The sequence below is a fragment of the Euprymna scolopes genome, chromosome 9 (genome assembly GCF_053919585.1).
Source record: "Euprymna scolopes isolate OS-2025 chromosome 9, ASM5391958v1, whole genome shotgun sequence".
NCBI lineage: Eukaryota > Metazoa > Mollusca > Cephalopoda > Sepiida > Sepiolidae > Euprymna > Euprymna scolopes.
Genome location: NC_136490.1, coordinates 20,945,363 through 20,962,788, shown reverse-complemented (window position 1 = coordinate 20,962,788; position 17,426 = coordinate 20,945,363). Strand labels below are relative to the sequence as shown.

At 34.4% G+C, this 17,426-nt stretch overlaps 1 protein-coding gene across 1 annotated transcript in view; it reads left to right on the top strand.

Moving 5' to 3' along the window:
• The window catches only part of LOC145284461 (proteasome assembly chaperone 2-like), a 47,004-nt gene continuing 29,578 nt past the window's right edge, over nucleotides 1–17,426 (top strand). Inside the window, exon 1 of the mRNA XM_080133288.1 lies at nucleotides 1–157. Within this exon, the coding sequence (XP_079989414.1) occupies nucleotides 83–157 (75 nt within the window). The 5' untranslated portion in view covers nucleotides 1–82. The remainder of the gene's footprint in view (nucleotides 158–17,426) is intronic.

Genomic DNA, 17,426 nt, shown 5'->3' with positions numbered 1-17,426 from the left:
GGTCTCCTAATATTCAGCAGTTAAATTATATAAAATGGAAACCCTCTGAAAAAGAAAACTTTGAGTCTCATAAAACACCGAAATGTTTTATATTCCATGTAACAAAACCAAAGTAAAAGACCATTCCAAAGAATGGAATGGCTATTCTTTGGTAGTGGTAAGTGTAATGAATTAAATTGTAAATTATGATTATTTTATCCTTCGTCTTTTTTGTATTTTTTAATGTTTCTTGTTTTTATTTTTGCAAAGTCACGTACGAAAAATAGTGTTTTTCATTTGTTGTTCAAAACTGAAAAAAAAATGCAATGAATGAAATTGAAAAAAAATACGAAGAAATACGAAACTTCGTGAAATGTTTTGTTTTTATTTGGAAAATATTTTCTTTAGTTTGATTTTTTTTTTTTTTAATAAAAATTAAATTTGTTGCAAACCAGCGTAACATTATTATATATTTATGTTTTAGTCATGGCGGAGTTTCTAAAAAACATTAAAAAAAAAAAAATCGGTTATTTCCTAGTTGAGTCATGTAAATTGGCACTTGTGCAATTGTGCATTATTGTTTGTGTGTGTGTTTTTTTTTTTTTTTTTACAATTTTTGTTCTCATTTTAAAAAAAAAACTCCTTTGAGGCGGAAACGATTAAAAAAAAAAACCCTAATCAAAAAATGTCAACGTTTCACGTAACTTTTAGTTGACAAAACAAATACGCTAAAATAATTTGGTGGACCTGAAAAAACTTGCCCCCCACCCTTTTTCTTATTTTCATCTTTTTTAATTTTTTTTTTTTTTCGGATTATTATCAAATAAACACTAGTCTATCAGATTTAAAGAAAAAAAAAAAAAAGAAAAATATCAATCTGTAAATATTTGTAAGGGATAATGCAACGTTATCCCCCATTTTGGAACTACTCGACGTTTTTTAGGCCAAATTTCGAACTTAATCTTTTTTAAGCAGTTTAGCCTTTTTATCGGAGATTATTTTGAAAAGGAAAATTAAAAGAATCATCACGTTTATATTTTCATTTGCGCCACTTTTACCTAAATTCGTCATTATGATATTTGTTTTTTTTTTTTTTTTTTTTTTTTTTTTTTTTTTTTTAAAATTACATTTTCACCCCAAAAGGCACATTGCCAATTTGATGTAGGGAACTACTATCAGGGGCATAATCTACAGGGTACTATGTGGGGAGTTGGGCAGCAAGATGTTGGTTCACGTTACACTTGAACTTCTGCAGTGCATGTCAGCACAGTTGGGGAAGCAGGGACCCAGAAGGGAATTCCAAAAGTCTAGCTGTCTTGGGGAAGAAACTACTGGAGTAGAAGTCTCTCTTACCTCTATGGATCTCTACTGTGAAGGGGTGTGATTTAGCTGCTTGTCGGGTTTGTCGGGGGTATTTACCTCGAGGGGGCACAAGTGCTTGCAGTTCGTCAGATCATTCACCGTTAAAGTACTTATTTCGTCGATGGGACAGAGGCTGAAGTTTAGATGACAGTTCAGGACCTATCAGATTGGGGACTCTCTGTTGAACCTTGTCTAGGAGTGAGAGAGTAGCAGATGCACCAGCCCAAATATGACGACAATACTCCATACATGGGCGAATGGTGGCCTTATAGAGGTACAGGATACTTTTGGGCGTTAGTAGTTTTCTAGCACGGTAGAGAGAACTTACCTTTTTCACAGCAGTCCTGGCAATGCTCTCAATGTAATTTTTCCAACTCGTGTTTCCTGTGAACGTTAGGCCGAGGAGTTTAAAAGATGTACTTTCAGATAAAGAGTCTTTGGCCATTGCTATTGTTGGTAGAGAAGGTTTCTTGCAGTTATTGAAGGAAACCAGTTTAGTCTTGGCAGCATTTAATATGACCATCCATTTTTGTCCCCATTCCACTACAGATTGGATGTCGTCCTCTAGTGTTTCTGCCATTTCTCTAGATATGTGTTCATTTGTTTTCCTGTTGTGTCTGTTATAGAGCATGGTGTCATCAGCATATATTCCGATCTCACAGACAATTTTGTCAGGGACGTCATTTATGAATATCAGGAATAATAGAAGTCCAAGGATAGACCTCTGGGGCACTCCCGCATTTATACCATATTGTTTGGATGTACGACCATCGATGACAACTTGGATTTTTCTCTTATCTAAGAAGGATTTAATTGTGTTAAGTATTCTTCCAGTGATACCATATGACCTGATTTTCCTGAGAAGACCTTCGTGCCATACCCTGTCAAAAGCCTTAGATATATCTAGAGCTACTGATCTACCCTCCCCTGCTTTGTCAATATGCTTTGTATATATGCTCAGAGATTACAGTTAGGATGTCTGCCGTGGAATGGGCTTGCCTAAATCCATATTGTTGGTCAGTCAGAAGTTTAGCATCTGTAAGGTGATGGACTAGAGCTTGGTTAATTATGGATCCAAATATTTTGGCGAAAAGTGGGAAGAAGCTAATGGGGTGGTAATTTACTGGGTCAGTTATTTCGCCAGAATTCTTGAAAACTGGTGCCACAGAAGCAGATTTCCAGCAGGCAGGAAAGCAAGCTTCATTAAGGCATTTGTTGTAAAGTTTGGAGAGAACTGGAGCTACTTTGGCAGAACACAGCCGGGATGAGATCAAGTCCACATGCTTTTGAAGTGTCAAGATTTTTTATGATAGCATGCACCTGAGAAGGGGTGATTTTCAGATCGTCTAGTGTGGCGTCTGTCCGCAAAGGAAAGTCAGGGAGGGAGTGGCTAGCAGTGTGGAGTTTGAGGCAAACCGACTGGCAAGCATGTTAGCCTTCTCAGTTGCTGAGCATGATTGTTGGATAGTGGGTGAATTATTGATTGCTCATTATTTACTACACTGTTGTAGATTTTCCAGAAGTCACGGGTTCCTAATTTCTGTACTTCGATGCGTTTTTTGATTGTTTCAGTAAATTCTCTCTTAGCTGTTGCTATTTCTTTCTTACAGTTATTTCTGGCTTCTATATACTTCTGTCTGTTTGAACTGGGCTTATGTCGATTAAATCTGCGGTACACATGCTGCCTTTGCGCGATGGCAGCTGCACAAGTAGAAGTAAACCATTGGGGAGAGTGGGGCTTGCTATAAAACTTCTGTGTGGGAACATCTGCTTCAATTGCTGTTTTGAACCACTTAGTGGTCTCATGTGCGCACTGTTCAGCAGGAAGTGAAAAGATATTTCACCATGGGGTGTCTCTGAGATCCCTGATGGCTTCCCAGTTAGCCTTTTTATAATATCTCGTTGTTTTGAGCAATGGCTCTTCCATTTTGGCTCTAGAGTTTAGGGCAATTTCAACTATTATCACTACATGATCAGCATTCCCAAGTGGGCTGTGGGCATTCGTAACACAATCATCGGGAACTGTGGTCAGAAACAGATCTAAAAGTGATGCATGTTGTTCTTGCTGGTGAGGGAAACGGGTTGGAAATGTAACTGTCTGTAATAGGGAATGAGATATAGAGAAGCTATGTGTTGTGCTACCAGCTGCGTTTGTGCAAGTAGAAAATCCAAGCCAGTTGTTGTGGTGGACATTGAAGTCACTAAATACATGCACTTGTGCACTAGTGTCGAGAGAGAGTGCTGTATCTATGCTGTCAGACACACCTTTTATCCATTAAACAATGCTTCAAGCAAACCACGACATATTTCTCATATATATATTCTTTTCTTGGAATTCCTTGGAATTCTTTTTCCCCTAAACGAACGCACCAGGTTTATCATGTACAAAATTAACTTTTTGTTGGTAACATCGGATGGAAATCACATCTGAGGAGTTTGTGAGAAAGAACATTTTTATGAAAACATAAAATCATCATCCCATTAACGCAGCAGCTGTAATGAAGAGATCCAAGATGATATAAACAAGAGTTATATAAAAGAAAAAATGTAAGTCTTTGAATTTCAACAAAGTTTTGTACTACATATGCTCTGTACCTATACAATAGATACATTGAGCTTTACTCGAAATTTACGTGAACACATAAAATCATAAAATTGCCATCCCATTAACGAAACGGCTGTAATAAAGAAATCCAAGATGAAATAAACAAAAGTTACAAAAAATGTAAGTCTTTGAATTTCAACAAAGTTTTATACTATATATATATATATATATATATATATTCTTTGTGTGTGTGTGTGTGTGTGTATATATATATATATATATATATATATATATTACTTGTTTATTGTTATATAAACATACTCACATCCCGCTGCTACAAATAGCCACTTGTTTCAATCAAACAACAGATATCATCAGGCAGCGACTTGACTATTCAAAAGTTCAATGAATAATCTATTTATTGGTTATTCATTGAACTTTTGAATAGTCAAGTCGCTGCCTGATGATATCTATTGTTTGATTGAAACAAGTGGCTATTTGTAGCAGCGGGATGTGAGCATGTTTATATAACAATAAACAAGTATTATCAGCTCTTTTTATTGAGCACTATCTAACAACCTCGTTGAATTCATTAGTCCATTACTTTTGAATATAAAAAAACCCGCGTGTATATATATATATATATATATATATATATATACGAGGTGTCCAATATTTACTGTTACATATTTGTATTAACATCTTAAGAATAAACAAACGTTTCAAACATAGGTGATGAAAATAAATAAATAAAACCATATATAGTTGATTTTAATTTAAGTCTTTCTCTTTCTGGTCTCATATCACTGACCAGGCTCAATGTCACAAAATTTCTGTAATCTAACGGGAACTGGTGTGTCGATGTGATTTTGGTTTGTCCGATGAGCTGGATGTTTGGACAACAAACACTAGAAAAGAAGAGTTCTCAAAGGAGCAAGTGAGTTCCATGGGAGCCGTATTGATAGAGAGTAGCTTTGTTTTTTAGTCCTCATATTCCATGAATGATTTTTCTGACAATGGGGGAAGAATTGCTTGTTTCAGGGTTGGCTGTTATTTTAGTGAGTGATATGTGGAGATTTTCATTCTTTTTCATTCAGCTGTCAATCTGTCCATCACAGCAAGCCTTATCCTTGTGTGGCTTTTGATCTTGATAAGTGGTGACTCATTAATAAAAATGAAAGGCTCTCTGTAATGTGAATGTTACACTTGAAATGTGTCATTACATTACACTTGGACCCACACATTGTCTGGTACCGTCGCAAAGAAACAAACAAAAAATGAAAAAATAAAAATCTGACTCAGCATTTTTTTTAAAAGTGCAAATGAAATGCGTTTATTTGTGGTTCTTCCAACAATAACGCATTTCATTATCTTTAAAAAAGTCTTTTCGCATGTCCATGTGTTTTAAAATGCTCTGCCATTTAACATGTGCTTTTTAAAAGTCTCTCGCTCCACCACCTGACACTAGTCATAGCTAGCATTTTCTCGCATTCAACTTCACACATCCATCTTCCCTGGTGTGCACTTTCCTTCTCCTGCTTGACCACGTAATGTCCTTTTTTTTCTTTTTTCCTTGTCATTTTTTTGCTGGTAAAAACCAGTGGTTTCGCCTGAAGTCTGATTTTTTAGAATTCTCTGATTCTTTACATAATCATTAAAATTCATTATGTATTATCGCACCAGCCGTTTACCAGTGCGATAACACCCATGAAAATTGAGTGAAAATAAGCCCCCTCTTCCTTTAGATTTTAATCTTATCCATAACCCTTTCAGTAAAGGCTTGGATACTTCTATCCTCCCAGACACTTTGTGGCTACTGTCTGTGGCATGAACCAATGTTGTCAACTCTAGATTTTTTTTTTTTAGAGTGAGGGTGCCAGGTTATAGTATTTTCTCACATATCCATCAGACTCGTGGAATTTTGGTAAATTATCATATTTTTTTTTTGCTTTTTTTTTTTTTCTCACATTCACCCCTAACGAGATATATCGCCACTTGGAAGTAAGGGGCTACTATTTGGGACCATGCCTAGGAAAGATTAACAAGATGTTGGTTTACATTACATTTAAACTTCTGCATATCAATATAGTCAGGAAACGGGTAGCAGGATGAAAATTCCAAAGTCTAGCTGTTCGAGGGAAGAAACTATTAGAGTAGAAAGCTTTCTGGCATAGTGACCTCAGCAGTAAAGCGTGTGATTTTGTTGCTAGGCAGGTTTGTCAGGGATATATATATACGTTGAGGGGGCACAAGTACGACAAGTTCATCAGAACACATTCCATTAAAATATTTTCAAAACATGCACAAAGATGCAACATTGCAGCTATGGGACAGGGGTTGGAGCTTAGTTGATAAAGTGGGATATATTAGATTGAGGATTCCTTTTTGGACTCTATCCAAGATGGAGAGACTAGTGGTAGATTAACCATTATCTTCGAATGGCCTTCGGCCTTGATAAGTAGTAAGTTCCATGTAAAAAAAAAAAAAACCTTTCGTGATCTAACACGATTATGCCACATAAGAAGGCATAAAAATATTGCAAAACTGTTCTATTAGAGATTCTTTTTATGGAAATTTCTCTAGACTTGATGTAAGGAGCTAAAAAAATAGTATTTTAAGGTCAGAAACTTGTCAACGCTAAGTGTTCGATGAAATAAATTCTGACCCAGAAATCAGCAATTCTTCTTTTTTTTTTTTGTTAGAAACTTTGCTCATGGAATATGAGAACTAAAGGATAAGATAAAGAAAGTGAAAGTTAGAAAACTGCTGAAAGTAAAACCAAAATCCGCTTTCTTTATTTTATTTATCATCGGACGGATATTCTTCGAGTTCTGTATGCAGCCTATCATTGAATGAAAATTTTATTATTTAAGGCTTGCAGGGTCATAAAATACAAGTAAATATATTTTGATTCGTGCAGATTTCGTATTTATTATTACAGAGCTAGTTCTCTATTGAATATTATATTGTACCTTATATATAGTACTGATTTAAAAAAAAAAAAAATGAGTTCGTGCCATCAGCTAGAATCCAAATCAAAACATTTAGCGCTTCAGTCATGTTTCCTACCGATAATGATATCAAGAAATAAGATATTAAACGACTTGAAGAAATGAATTGAATTTATATCTGTGCAAAAGTAATATAAATATGTTGGTAAGTTGAAATGAACATTTTTGCCTTTCAATTTGCCGACATATTTCTGTACACATCATCCATCCAAACAAAGATTTTACTTATTATAAACCATCCTTGGTGTATGATTACTATTTCCTGTTAATTTCACTGTTATGTGACGAGTAATTTAATAGTTTATTGGTTAAATATTTTTACGTAGACACATATTCATCTATTGTTTTCTTTATGTAGATTAGATAATTTTCTGAATGTTGTGATTTTATGTATTTACTTAATTTTTGTGATTCCAAAAATTTCTTACAAAGATAATATATATTATAATTTGTTTGAGGGGATCCTGTACCATAGATTTGAATTGAGGGAGAGGGAGACGTGAGTCCCTAGCACCTGCACTGTGTAGAATTAACAATGAATGAAACACAGTTTGGTTGTCTTAGCTTGATCAAAGGTTGAATCAAATAATTTGTCATCTCAAACTGCAATCTTCAAACAATGTAAAGGATTTAAATATATGTTTGGAATTGCAAACGCATGTAACGCATGATTGGCACGAAATCATCAAGAAAAGATGATTCATATGATGGCCTCGTTAGATTCAGTTGACTATCAATAGTGTTAAGTAGTTAATAATGGATTCAATGCCCCATTGTTTTTTCTTTTATTATTATTTTGAGGTTCTACAAATAGCCCTCCATAATAGAGCAGTGCATATTTATTTGTACTGTACCATCACAAAAGTCTGCCCCATAAATAAGGAAAGGGAGAATGCCAATTTATTTCTATAATGAGATGCTTTATTTCTCTTTGTTTTTTCTTTTCTTTTTCTTTTTTGTACTGAATGATGCATATTTTTTATTTTTTAACTTCCCTGTTTGAAACGTTTTCTTTCTTAAACTTAGCTGTTAAAAAGTTTAGCTAACTTTTTTTTTTATACTTATTTAGGATTTCACCAACGTTAAAAAAATTATAATTGCACAAAAATTTTATTCATATCATTTGAATTATTCGGACTACTGTTCTCATCTTGAGAATAACATTTTAGACTTCCAAACAAGAGTGCATTCTCTCATTGACTAGAATAAGTCAAAGAAGATAATCTTATATAATTTAGGGGAGATAACTCAGATTAAAGTTCTGAATTTTTTAGATGAGGGCTGATTGTTTATATTACTTGTATTGATCGGACTTTTGTTCTCATCTTGAGTGTTATTTGTGCAATGTTTTGGTCGGATTGGGTTTCGACCATCTTCAGACGTGTTGATTATTGTTTGGAAAAGAAAGAGAAAAGTTAATGGCTCTATAGCGATTTTTGTATTCTTTTAGTTAGTCTCTATTTTATAGCTATAGTTTCGTATTTGTGAACAAAGGGGGGGGGCAACTCTAATAGATCAACAAAGGATTATCTTCTTTCCATTGCCAAAATTTTAAGGGTGTACAATGTTTGTTTTTTCTACAATTAGAGACTCCCAAATGCTACTAATCTCTAAGCTTGGTTTGCTTAGTACTTTTTTTTTATGATCAGCTAGTCCCAACTTTTTGATTTCTCCCTGAAACATTGCACAAATAAGATGAGAACAATAGTTTGATTAATACAAATAATATAGATTAGCGAGCCCTGTGAAAATTCCACAGTGAACTCATTCATATGTAATATATTGATGTTGACATTCTGTGGATGTTCAGTTTGAATGGAGACACCCTGATATTATTGTAGCCGTTTTGTTAAAACTGCAAAAGTATTTATCTAAGCTAGCAGGGATGCCCAACGTAGCCCGGCTGTAAAATATGCTTCTATATGATATTTTAATTCATGCAGATATCATATATATTATTATAGAGTTAATGGTCTATCGATTCTTATATATTATAAAATTGTGATTTTAAAAATAAAAAATATATCCATATGGTTTGGGTGCATTAGCTTGAATCAAAACCGAAACCAAAACTTATGAAGAATTCTTGGTAAAATTATTTATAATAAAATAGATTACTTGAGTGCAATCAGCTATAACCGAAATCCAAACTTATGAAGAATTCTTGGTAAAATTATTTATTACAAGAAATGGAAGGTCATAACAATTAAACAAGTCACTCGGAAGAAAAAAGATGTGAGTGTGACACACAAAATAACACGCGCTATCGTATTAATATATAGATAACTCAGATTATTCTGAACATTTTTTTCTTTTTTTTTTTTGTCTTTGGGGTTTTAGTAAATTCTAAACAGTCCGCAGTGCAATGGTTTATAATTAATATGGGTTTTAGGTCTGTATTGAGTGGAGATAGAACCTTTTTTAATTATTATTTTTTTTTTTTTTAGACAACAGTAGAACCCTGGGATATGGCATTAAAAATCAGTAACAAATTTCAGAACAGTATATAATACATATGTATATAACTAAATAACATTATAACGGACACCATAAAGCAGGCCAAATATCATAACAGGGTCCAGAAAAACATTGTATTCCACATCGTAACCGAAAAAAAAAAGCATATCCTAAGGCCACCGTGTCCCGGGGTTCTACGGTAATTAAAAAAAAAAAAATAAACATTCAATTAGAGGCTCCCAAATGCTACTAAACATTCAAAGAACATTAAGAAATTTTCATATTATTTGCATTATTTAAATTACTGTTCTTATTTGGGATATTAATCTCGAGATATTTTAGTTAATGTAACCTTTGACCTTCATGTGCATCTTGTGGACCTAGTAGAATTTTTATAGAATTTCAAATGGAACCCTTTATTTATTCCCGGGAGGGGGGGGGTAGCATGTTCTTGTTCCATCAGCCATGACCAGAAATCTTAAGTAATTTGTCATTGTTTGTTTAGTATTGCCCATGCAGATGATTGAACCATCAACATCCAAAAGACTTACTTATAACTTAATTTACTTAGGACTTTTATCCGTTGTGTCACAGCCCTTGTGGAAATTTTACCATTATTGTATGGCTCGCCAAACTTTCACGAGAAACAGCTAAAAACACTAGCAATAATTTCCCCCGACTCTTTATCCATGCCTAAACCTAAATGTAGATTCCATGAACAAAGTTTCTTTCTTAGAACTGCACGCCTGTGGAACTCTCTTCCATTTGCCTGCTTTCTAGCTGACTACAATATGGTCGTCTTCAAGTTCTTGATGAGCCGTTCCCCTTAAGTAATCCAATTTATCAAATTTCCACTAACAATTATTACGACATTGTCCCATTGACCACTGTATGCTTATTAGCCCTTATCCTTGGGTGGCTTTTGGGCCTTGATAAGTGGTAACTCCTTTGTAAAAAAAAAAAAAATCTGCATTTTCTTTTTTTGTTTTTGTACTATTAGTCGCATACATGCCTATAGAAGAATCAACATATCTTTAAAAGTGTGTCTGTGTGAGGACACTTCTCAACTTATATACTTATCAAATTTTGATCTATAGACTTAAAATTTGGTATATAAGGTATTCAGACATGTGGAAAACTTTTTAACAAGTTTTCATCTGGAAAAAAGGTCCACTAAGGGGTTAAAATTGAAAAATGGGTACATGTGGGTCATTAGATTTTTATCTGTTTGCTAATTGTTTCATGTATACGCATGCGTGAATGATTCATGTAACAGATTCCTTATGTTAAGAATTATTACATTTGAAAACATATTTTAAAGATCATGTCAAACTGGCCTAATGGTTATTGTACTTGATTCGCTGTCTTTAGATTTTGGTTTTGATCTCAACTTGAGTATTTTTTTTATTTGCAAAAAGTGAACTGTTTGGAAAAACATAATATGGGGAAAAAACATAATACTCACATGCACATGTCTCGGTTTCTTTCCATTTTTTCTTACTTCATTTTTTAAAAGGAATTTAACGTTACATTTAATACCTATGGTATTTCTGTTTATAATAAATTAGCATTTCAGCCCGGCGTTGCCCGGGTGTTTGGAGGTGTATGTTGAGCATTAAAAAAAAAATGGTCAGTTTTTTTAACTTTGACTCCTATTATGACCCCTTAACATTTATTGTTTTGGACTCAAAATTGGTGGAGGAGTTTGGTAGAGTTCTCAAAGGTCAAATCGTTGAACTTTGACCCCTTAACAGCCAATTTTCTGGCTGAAAACGGATTACAAAGATTTTCCCAAATCTCAGTACCTTATATATCAAATTTCGAATCTGTAGACTGAAAATTGACAAAGTTATTGCATAGGAAAATGTACACAGATACACAAACAGACACACAGACACGTTCACTTTTATAGATATACTAGCATTTCAGTCCGGCGTTGCCCGGGTGTTTGGAGGTGTATGGTGAGCAAAAAAAAAAAAAAAAGTCAATTTTTTTAAACTTTGACCCCTATTATGACCCCTTAACATTTATTGTTTTGGGCTCAAATCAAGTTATTAAGTTAGATCCATGTCCAAGGAACCTATATCTAAAATTTCAAGTGTTTAGACCCAAAATTGTCGGAGGAGTTTGGTAGAGTTCTCAAAGGTCAAATCGTTGAACTTTGACCCCTTAACAGCCAAATTTCTGGCCGAAAACGGATTACAAAGATTTTCCCAAATCTCAGTACCCTGTATATCAAATTTCGAGTCTGTAGACTAAAAATTGACAGAGTTATTGCGTTGGAAAATGTACACACACACACACTCAGACACGTTCACTTTTATAAATATATAGATATATAACAATTTTATATTAATTAAAATATAATCGTCTGCTAGTATTAAATAAATTAATAATGTAATTATTAATTGTATACATTTGTTTACAAACATCTGAAGGTAATGATTACGGCTAGGACAACAGCATATTCTTTTCATTGTTTTAACTCGAGTGTGTATCCGTTGGTATCTTAGATGCTTTTATATAGAGTGATGTGGTTCTCCGTTGATTAACTGTGTCTAACTGTCGGATATATACTCGAGAGTCAAAACAATGAAAAGAATATTCTGTTGTCGTAGCCCTAGTAATAATATAGAGGATTTAAAAGATTGTACTATGATAGTTGTCTAGAAGTGTAAGCCCTTTTGAATTTCAGATGGTTCACTGTTACACACAAGTCCTGGTAGGTGACTTGTTTGTAGTAGACAGTTCCACAGAACAAAATATTCTTACCGTGTCGAAACCCGGGAAAGAATATGTGAAATTGCTCCATAAAAGGTTTATGAAGCAATTCTGGTTTCTGATTGGTTGGTAGCAGAACGTGAATTAATTTGATTCGTCAGTTCTTAGCAGCATCGTTTATAAATAGAATCGTCCGACTGTGTGGGATCATACCCCATTAAAAGGGCAAAAATATTGCAACATCCTCCCTATTTTTATAATGGGGAAGTCCCTTGTGTTTGTTCTGCTCAAAAATAAATATATATTTTTATATCTACTTAGATATATCAAAAATTAGAAATCATTTGGATCTTAGAATTTTAGCATTTAAAAAGACGCCATTTTTAATTGTGTTCAAACGTCAAAAAGGAAAATTACAAAGATTTTTTTTTTTTTTTTTTTTTTCTCTCTAAGCAAAAGTATTAGTAGGTTAAAGTGTTAATACAAAATAAAATGGATACAGTTTAACGTCTTGTCCAGGACCATTTTTTTTTCTTTTTATATATAGAAAAATCTATATACTGAGCATTATCCCTAGGGTTTTCCGCTGATATTCATGCAAAAAAGTAATAGCCTTCTCATAAGTGGATCTTCGCTGGTCTTTATTTTTAATATATAGAAATCTATATACATACAGGGCAGTGAAAAAAAAAATATTCAGTCGAATTCACCAACAAGTTTTGAGAAAAAACGTTGTAGCTTTATCTCGTTTTCTACAAAATGGCATTTTATATCCATATGCCTAGATCTCTCGCTTTCTACGAAATGGCATTTTATATCCATATGCCTAGATCTTTGATTGATCATCCGTGCTCTGTGCTTAGACTATACTGGCTTGATTATCACAATTAATTACCACGGGGCTTGTAATCAATTCTGGCTCTAAAATAGTCTTCAGGATATTTTTAAGGTAGAGTGCTTCCTGGGTCGTGTGTGTGATCGCGATAAATTCTGCTTCACACGTAGAGAGAGATACAATCTGTTGCTTTTTAGATTTCCATGAAATAATAGGCCCATTTTCTGAGAGTCTGAAACAATATCCAGATACACTCTTGCGGTCCTCGTCGCTTGCCCAGTCTGAATCCGAAAAACCTTCTAATTTTAGGGGATTTCTTGATTTTCTAAATACTAACTCCTGCTCCTTAGTTCCTTTTAAATAACGTAGGACTTGTTTAGCTCTGTCCAAATCCTTCATTGTCGGTCGTGACAATTTTTGTGACAGTTTTGTTACTGTATAGCATATGTCGGGCCTGGTTGCAGTCATTAAATATATAAGACTACCTATAATCTCGCGATATTGTGTGTCATCTATTATTTCAGATTCTGTGTGTATATTTTTATTAATATCATTTTCGACCGGTGTAGAGCGTTTCTTGCACTCTCCCATTCCAAATTTTAATAGTATTTTGTCGATGTATCTCGATTGAGCCATCGTAACAAGTCCTTTGCTTTGAGTAAATTCTATCCCCAGAAACCAGGATATTTTGCCTAGATCGGTCATTTTGAATCTTTTACTTAATTTGTTCTTAACATCAGTTAACATTATGTCACAATTTGATGCGATTAAAATATCATCGACCCATAAAACCAAAATCAGTAGTTTATCGTCTTTGTGTTGGGTATATAAACAGGTGTCTACAGCGCATTGTCCAAATTGTTGTTTAATAATATAATCATGGAATACTGTGTTCCAACACTGAGCACTCTGCTTTAGACCATATAATGACTTGTTAAGTCGCCACACGCTATTTTTATTTTTCATTATAAATCCCTCTGAAGGGGTAATATAAATTTCACAGTCTATTGGGGCATTCAAATAAGCATTTTTTACGTCCATTTGATGGATGTTTAGGTCATATTGTGATGCGACTTGCATTAAAATTCTGATTGTCGTTAGGTTTGTGGTCGGCGAAAACGTAGAAAAGTATTCTTTACTGTAAATCTGAGAGCACCTCTTAGCAACAAATCTTGCTTTGTACTTCTCTATGCCTGACGCTGTACTCTTTTTTGTAAAGACCCATCTGGTAGAAATAACATGTTTGTCTCTTGGGAGAGGCATTACCGTATAGGTATCATTTTTGGTTAAGGCATCTATTTCTTTTTTCATGGCAATTTTCCATTCTTCACAATGTTCTGAATTAATTGCTTCGTTGAAGCTTTTTGGCGCATTTTCCATTGAATAGCAATAGTCGATTTGATAATCTTTTCTATTGTCGACCACAAAAAAATCGGGTCATCTTCTATTTCTTTTGGGATATCTCTCGACTTTATCATCATCATCATCATCATCATCATGGACACTCTCGTCTCCGTCATTTTTATTGTTTTCGTTTGTTCTAATTATTTGAGGTAATATAATTTAATCCTCTTCATATGGCAGGTTTTCGTCTGTAAAATTAAACGTGTCCGTGAATTTTACACACCGGATTCTTTTTATTTTATTTTTTTCGGGAAAAAATATTAAATTGGCTGGACTGTTTTTATTGTATCCAAGAAATATACCTCTGTCGGCTTTAATATTCAATTTACTCTTTTTCTCTATATATGCGAAGCAAGTTGAACCAAATATATGCATTCTGCTTAAATTTGGTTTTTTACCGTAGAAAGATTCATATGGAGTCTTAGATAGTGTTTTTTTAAAGCACCTGTTGCGTATATAGGCTGCTGCCATAAGTGCATACGTCCAGAGGTCTTTAGCGAGTTTTGATTCAATGAGTAGGCATCTTGCCATTTCAAAAAGTGTCCACCACGCACGTTCAGCAGTCCCGTTTTGGTGTGGCGATCTAGGAGCTGATGTCTCATGCCTGATATGATGGTTAATTAGTAAAAGTTCAAAGTCTTTATTGGTGAATTCCGTACCGTTGTCAGAGCGAATACACTTGATTTCACCGTAGGGGGCCATGTCGGCTAGATATTTCTTAGTTGCTAGCAGGGTATCAGATTTGTTCTTTAAAAAGTAAACCATTATTAAACCTGAATGGTCATCTACGAAATTCAACACATATCTATAATGTTCTCTGGCCATCGGTTCTACGGGACCGTTCAAGTCACAATGCACCATTGATAGGATTTTTTTGGCCTTTTTGTCTGGTATCTTGTTTTGATAGTTTGTCATTTTCCCTTGCGTACAGACGTCGCAGTTGAAGGTTTTTGATGTTTGTATTCGCATTCCATCAACTACAGTCGGCAACTTTTTGATATCAGGAATATTGCAGTGTCCAAGAATTTTATGCCATGTCTGTAGATCATGGCAGGCGGTTTTTGATGGGACTACGCTATTTAAATAATATAGTTTTCCATTTTCTTTAATGTCGAATACAGTTCCATTCGGGTATACCAGTTTTGATTTATTGGGGCTAAAGTTTATATTTGCACCTTGTTTTGTGGCAGCTTGTACAGAAAATATATTTTGCTTAAATTTGGGGATTAGAAGAGCGTTTTCTAGAATACAGAAACACTGTTCACCTTTATTGTTCTTTAGCGAGATTTTCGCATTGCCTCTTTTCAAAATGATATCATTGACTCGACTCCCGTCAGCTAGTTCTACAAAATGATTTTGTGGCTTAAAGTTGGGATCAAAATTGATAAAATCAGATTCCTTTGTAATCACATGTGCCGTGGCCCCACAATCGACAAGAAAATTATCATTGTTTGTTGAAGCCTCAAATGTACACGAAAATAAAAATGTATGTTTGCTAACAGAGCTCTCTATATTTTTAATGTAGTCGCCATTTTGAGTCCTGTATCTACATTGGAAACTCTTGTGATTAGGCCGTCCACAATTATAACAAATAACTTTTGTACTTTTCTTAGGAAAAAACCTGCTTCTGGCAAAGTTGCGTTTTTTATTCCTGGTATGGGTATAATTCGATTTTGGTGTTTTTATGTGTGTATTTTTAAATTTCATGATATTTGTGGATTCGTTTTTTTCTGTGATCATTTTTTCAGTTTCTTCGTAACTTCTGAGTGCCACCTTGAATTGGCTAAAAGTCATGGGTTTTTCTTTCTGGGTTATCACGGTGGTAAATGGTTTGAAATCACTCGGTAATCCCTTAAGGACCATGGAAATTAACAGACTGTCACTTATAACTTCACCAGACATTTTTAAAGAATTTGCAGTTGTCTCGGCTCTTATAATATAATCAGTAATAGTTTCGGCATCCATTCGTTTTAGAGAGGTCAGTCAGTGTATAAAGAAATAATTTTGGGTTTTCCTTTTGATAAATAATGCTCTCTCAATATGTTTAATGCTTTGCAGCCGTCGTCCAGGGCTTCCCTCATTACCAGTGATGGACTTCGGTCATCTAAACACTGTATTAATTCCGCAAAGACAGTTGCGTTCTTTTCAATGAAGTCGGGGTCGTTTCTGTTTTCAGGTTGTGTTTCTAGTACTTTGTGTAGCTTTTGGATTCGTAGATATCCCAGAAATTTAACTTGCCACAATTCGAATTTTGATTTGGATCCATCGAAATAAAGACGCACGCTGGGCGCATAACCTCTAGAAGTGTAAGCCATTTTGAATTTCAGATGGTTCGCTGTTACACACAAGTCCTGGTAGGTGACTTGTTTGTAGTAGACAGTTCCACAGAACAAAATATTCTTACCGTGTCGAAACCCGGGAAAGAATATGTGAAATTGCTCCAGAAAAGGTTTAATATTTATGAAGCAATTCTGGTTTCTGATTGGTTGGTAGCAGAACGTGAATTAATTTGATTCGTCAGTTCTTAGCAGCATCGTTTATAAATAGAATCGTCCGACTGTGTGGGATCATACCCCATTAAAAGGGCAAAAATATTGCAACAAGTTGTTTGAGATATTTCGGTTGAAATAAATTCAGCAAGTGTCAGGCTGCTGCTGATTATGAGCTGTTCAACTTGTGAATATTCTCCCACAAGTTGTTGTAAGTAGTGATTATCTGATGTGCGCAGTGTATCTGTTGTTCAAACTGGTAAATGTGAAAATGAAGATTAACATCAAGTGAAATGGATTGCAGTGATAGGGCACTAGTCTGTTGCGAGTTATAATTCCCAGCAATCTTGGTACCTTTTTATATACCTGGGTGGAGTTCTCCTACAGCACTTGGTATTCCCACCCATTGAGTTATCTCCCTTGAATTATTCTAGTCAACATTAGAGAAAATACACTCTCTTTTTCGGAAGTCTGAAATCTTATTCTACTTATATGAGGAATTTAGAACAATGTATTATTCTCTTTTTGGCTTATTTTGCATGAACCTTTACTAAATCTCACACTCAACTTGGTGATAATACATTTCAAATAATGGTAAGTTTGAAAAATATTTAATTTGCTAT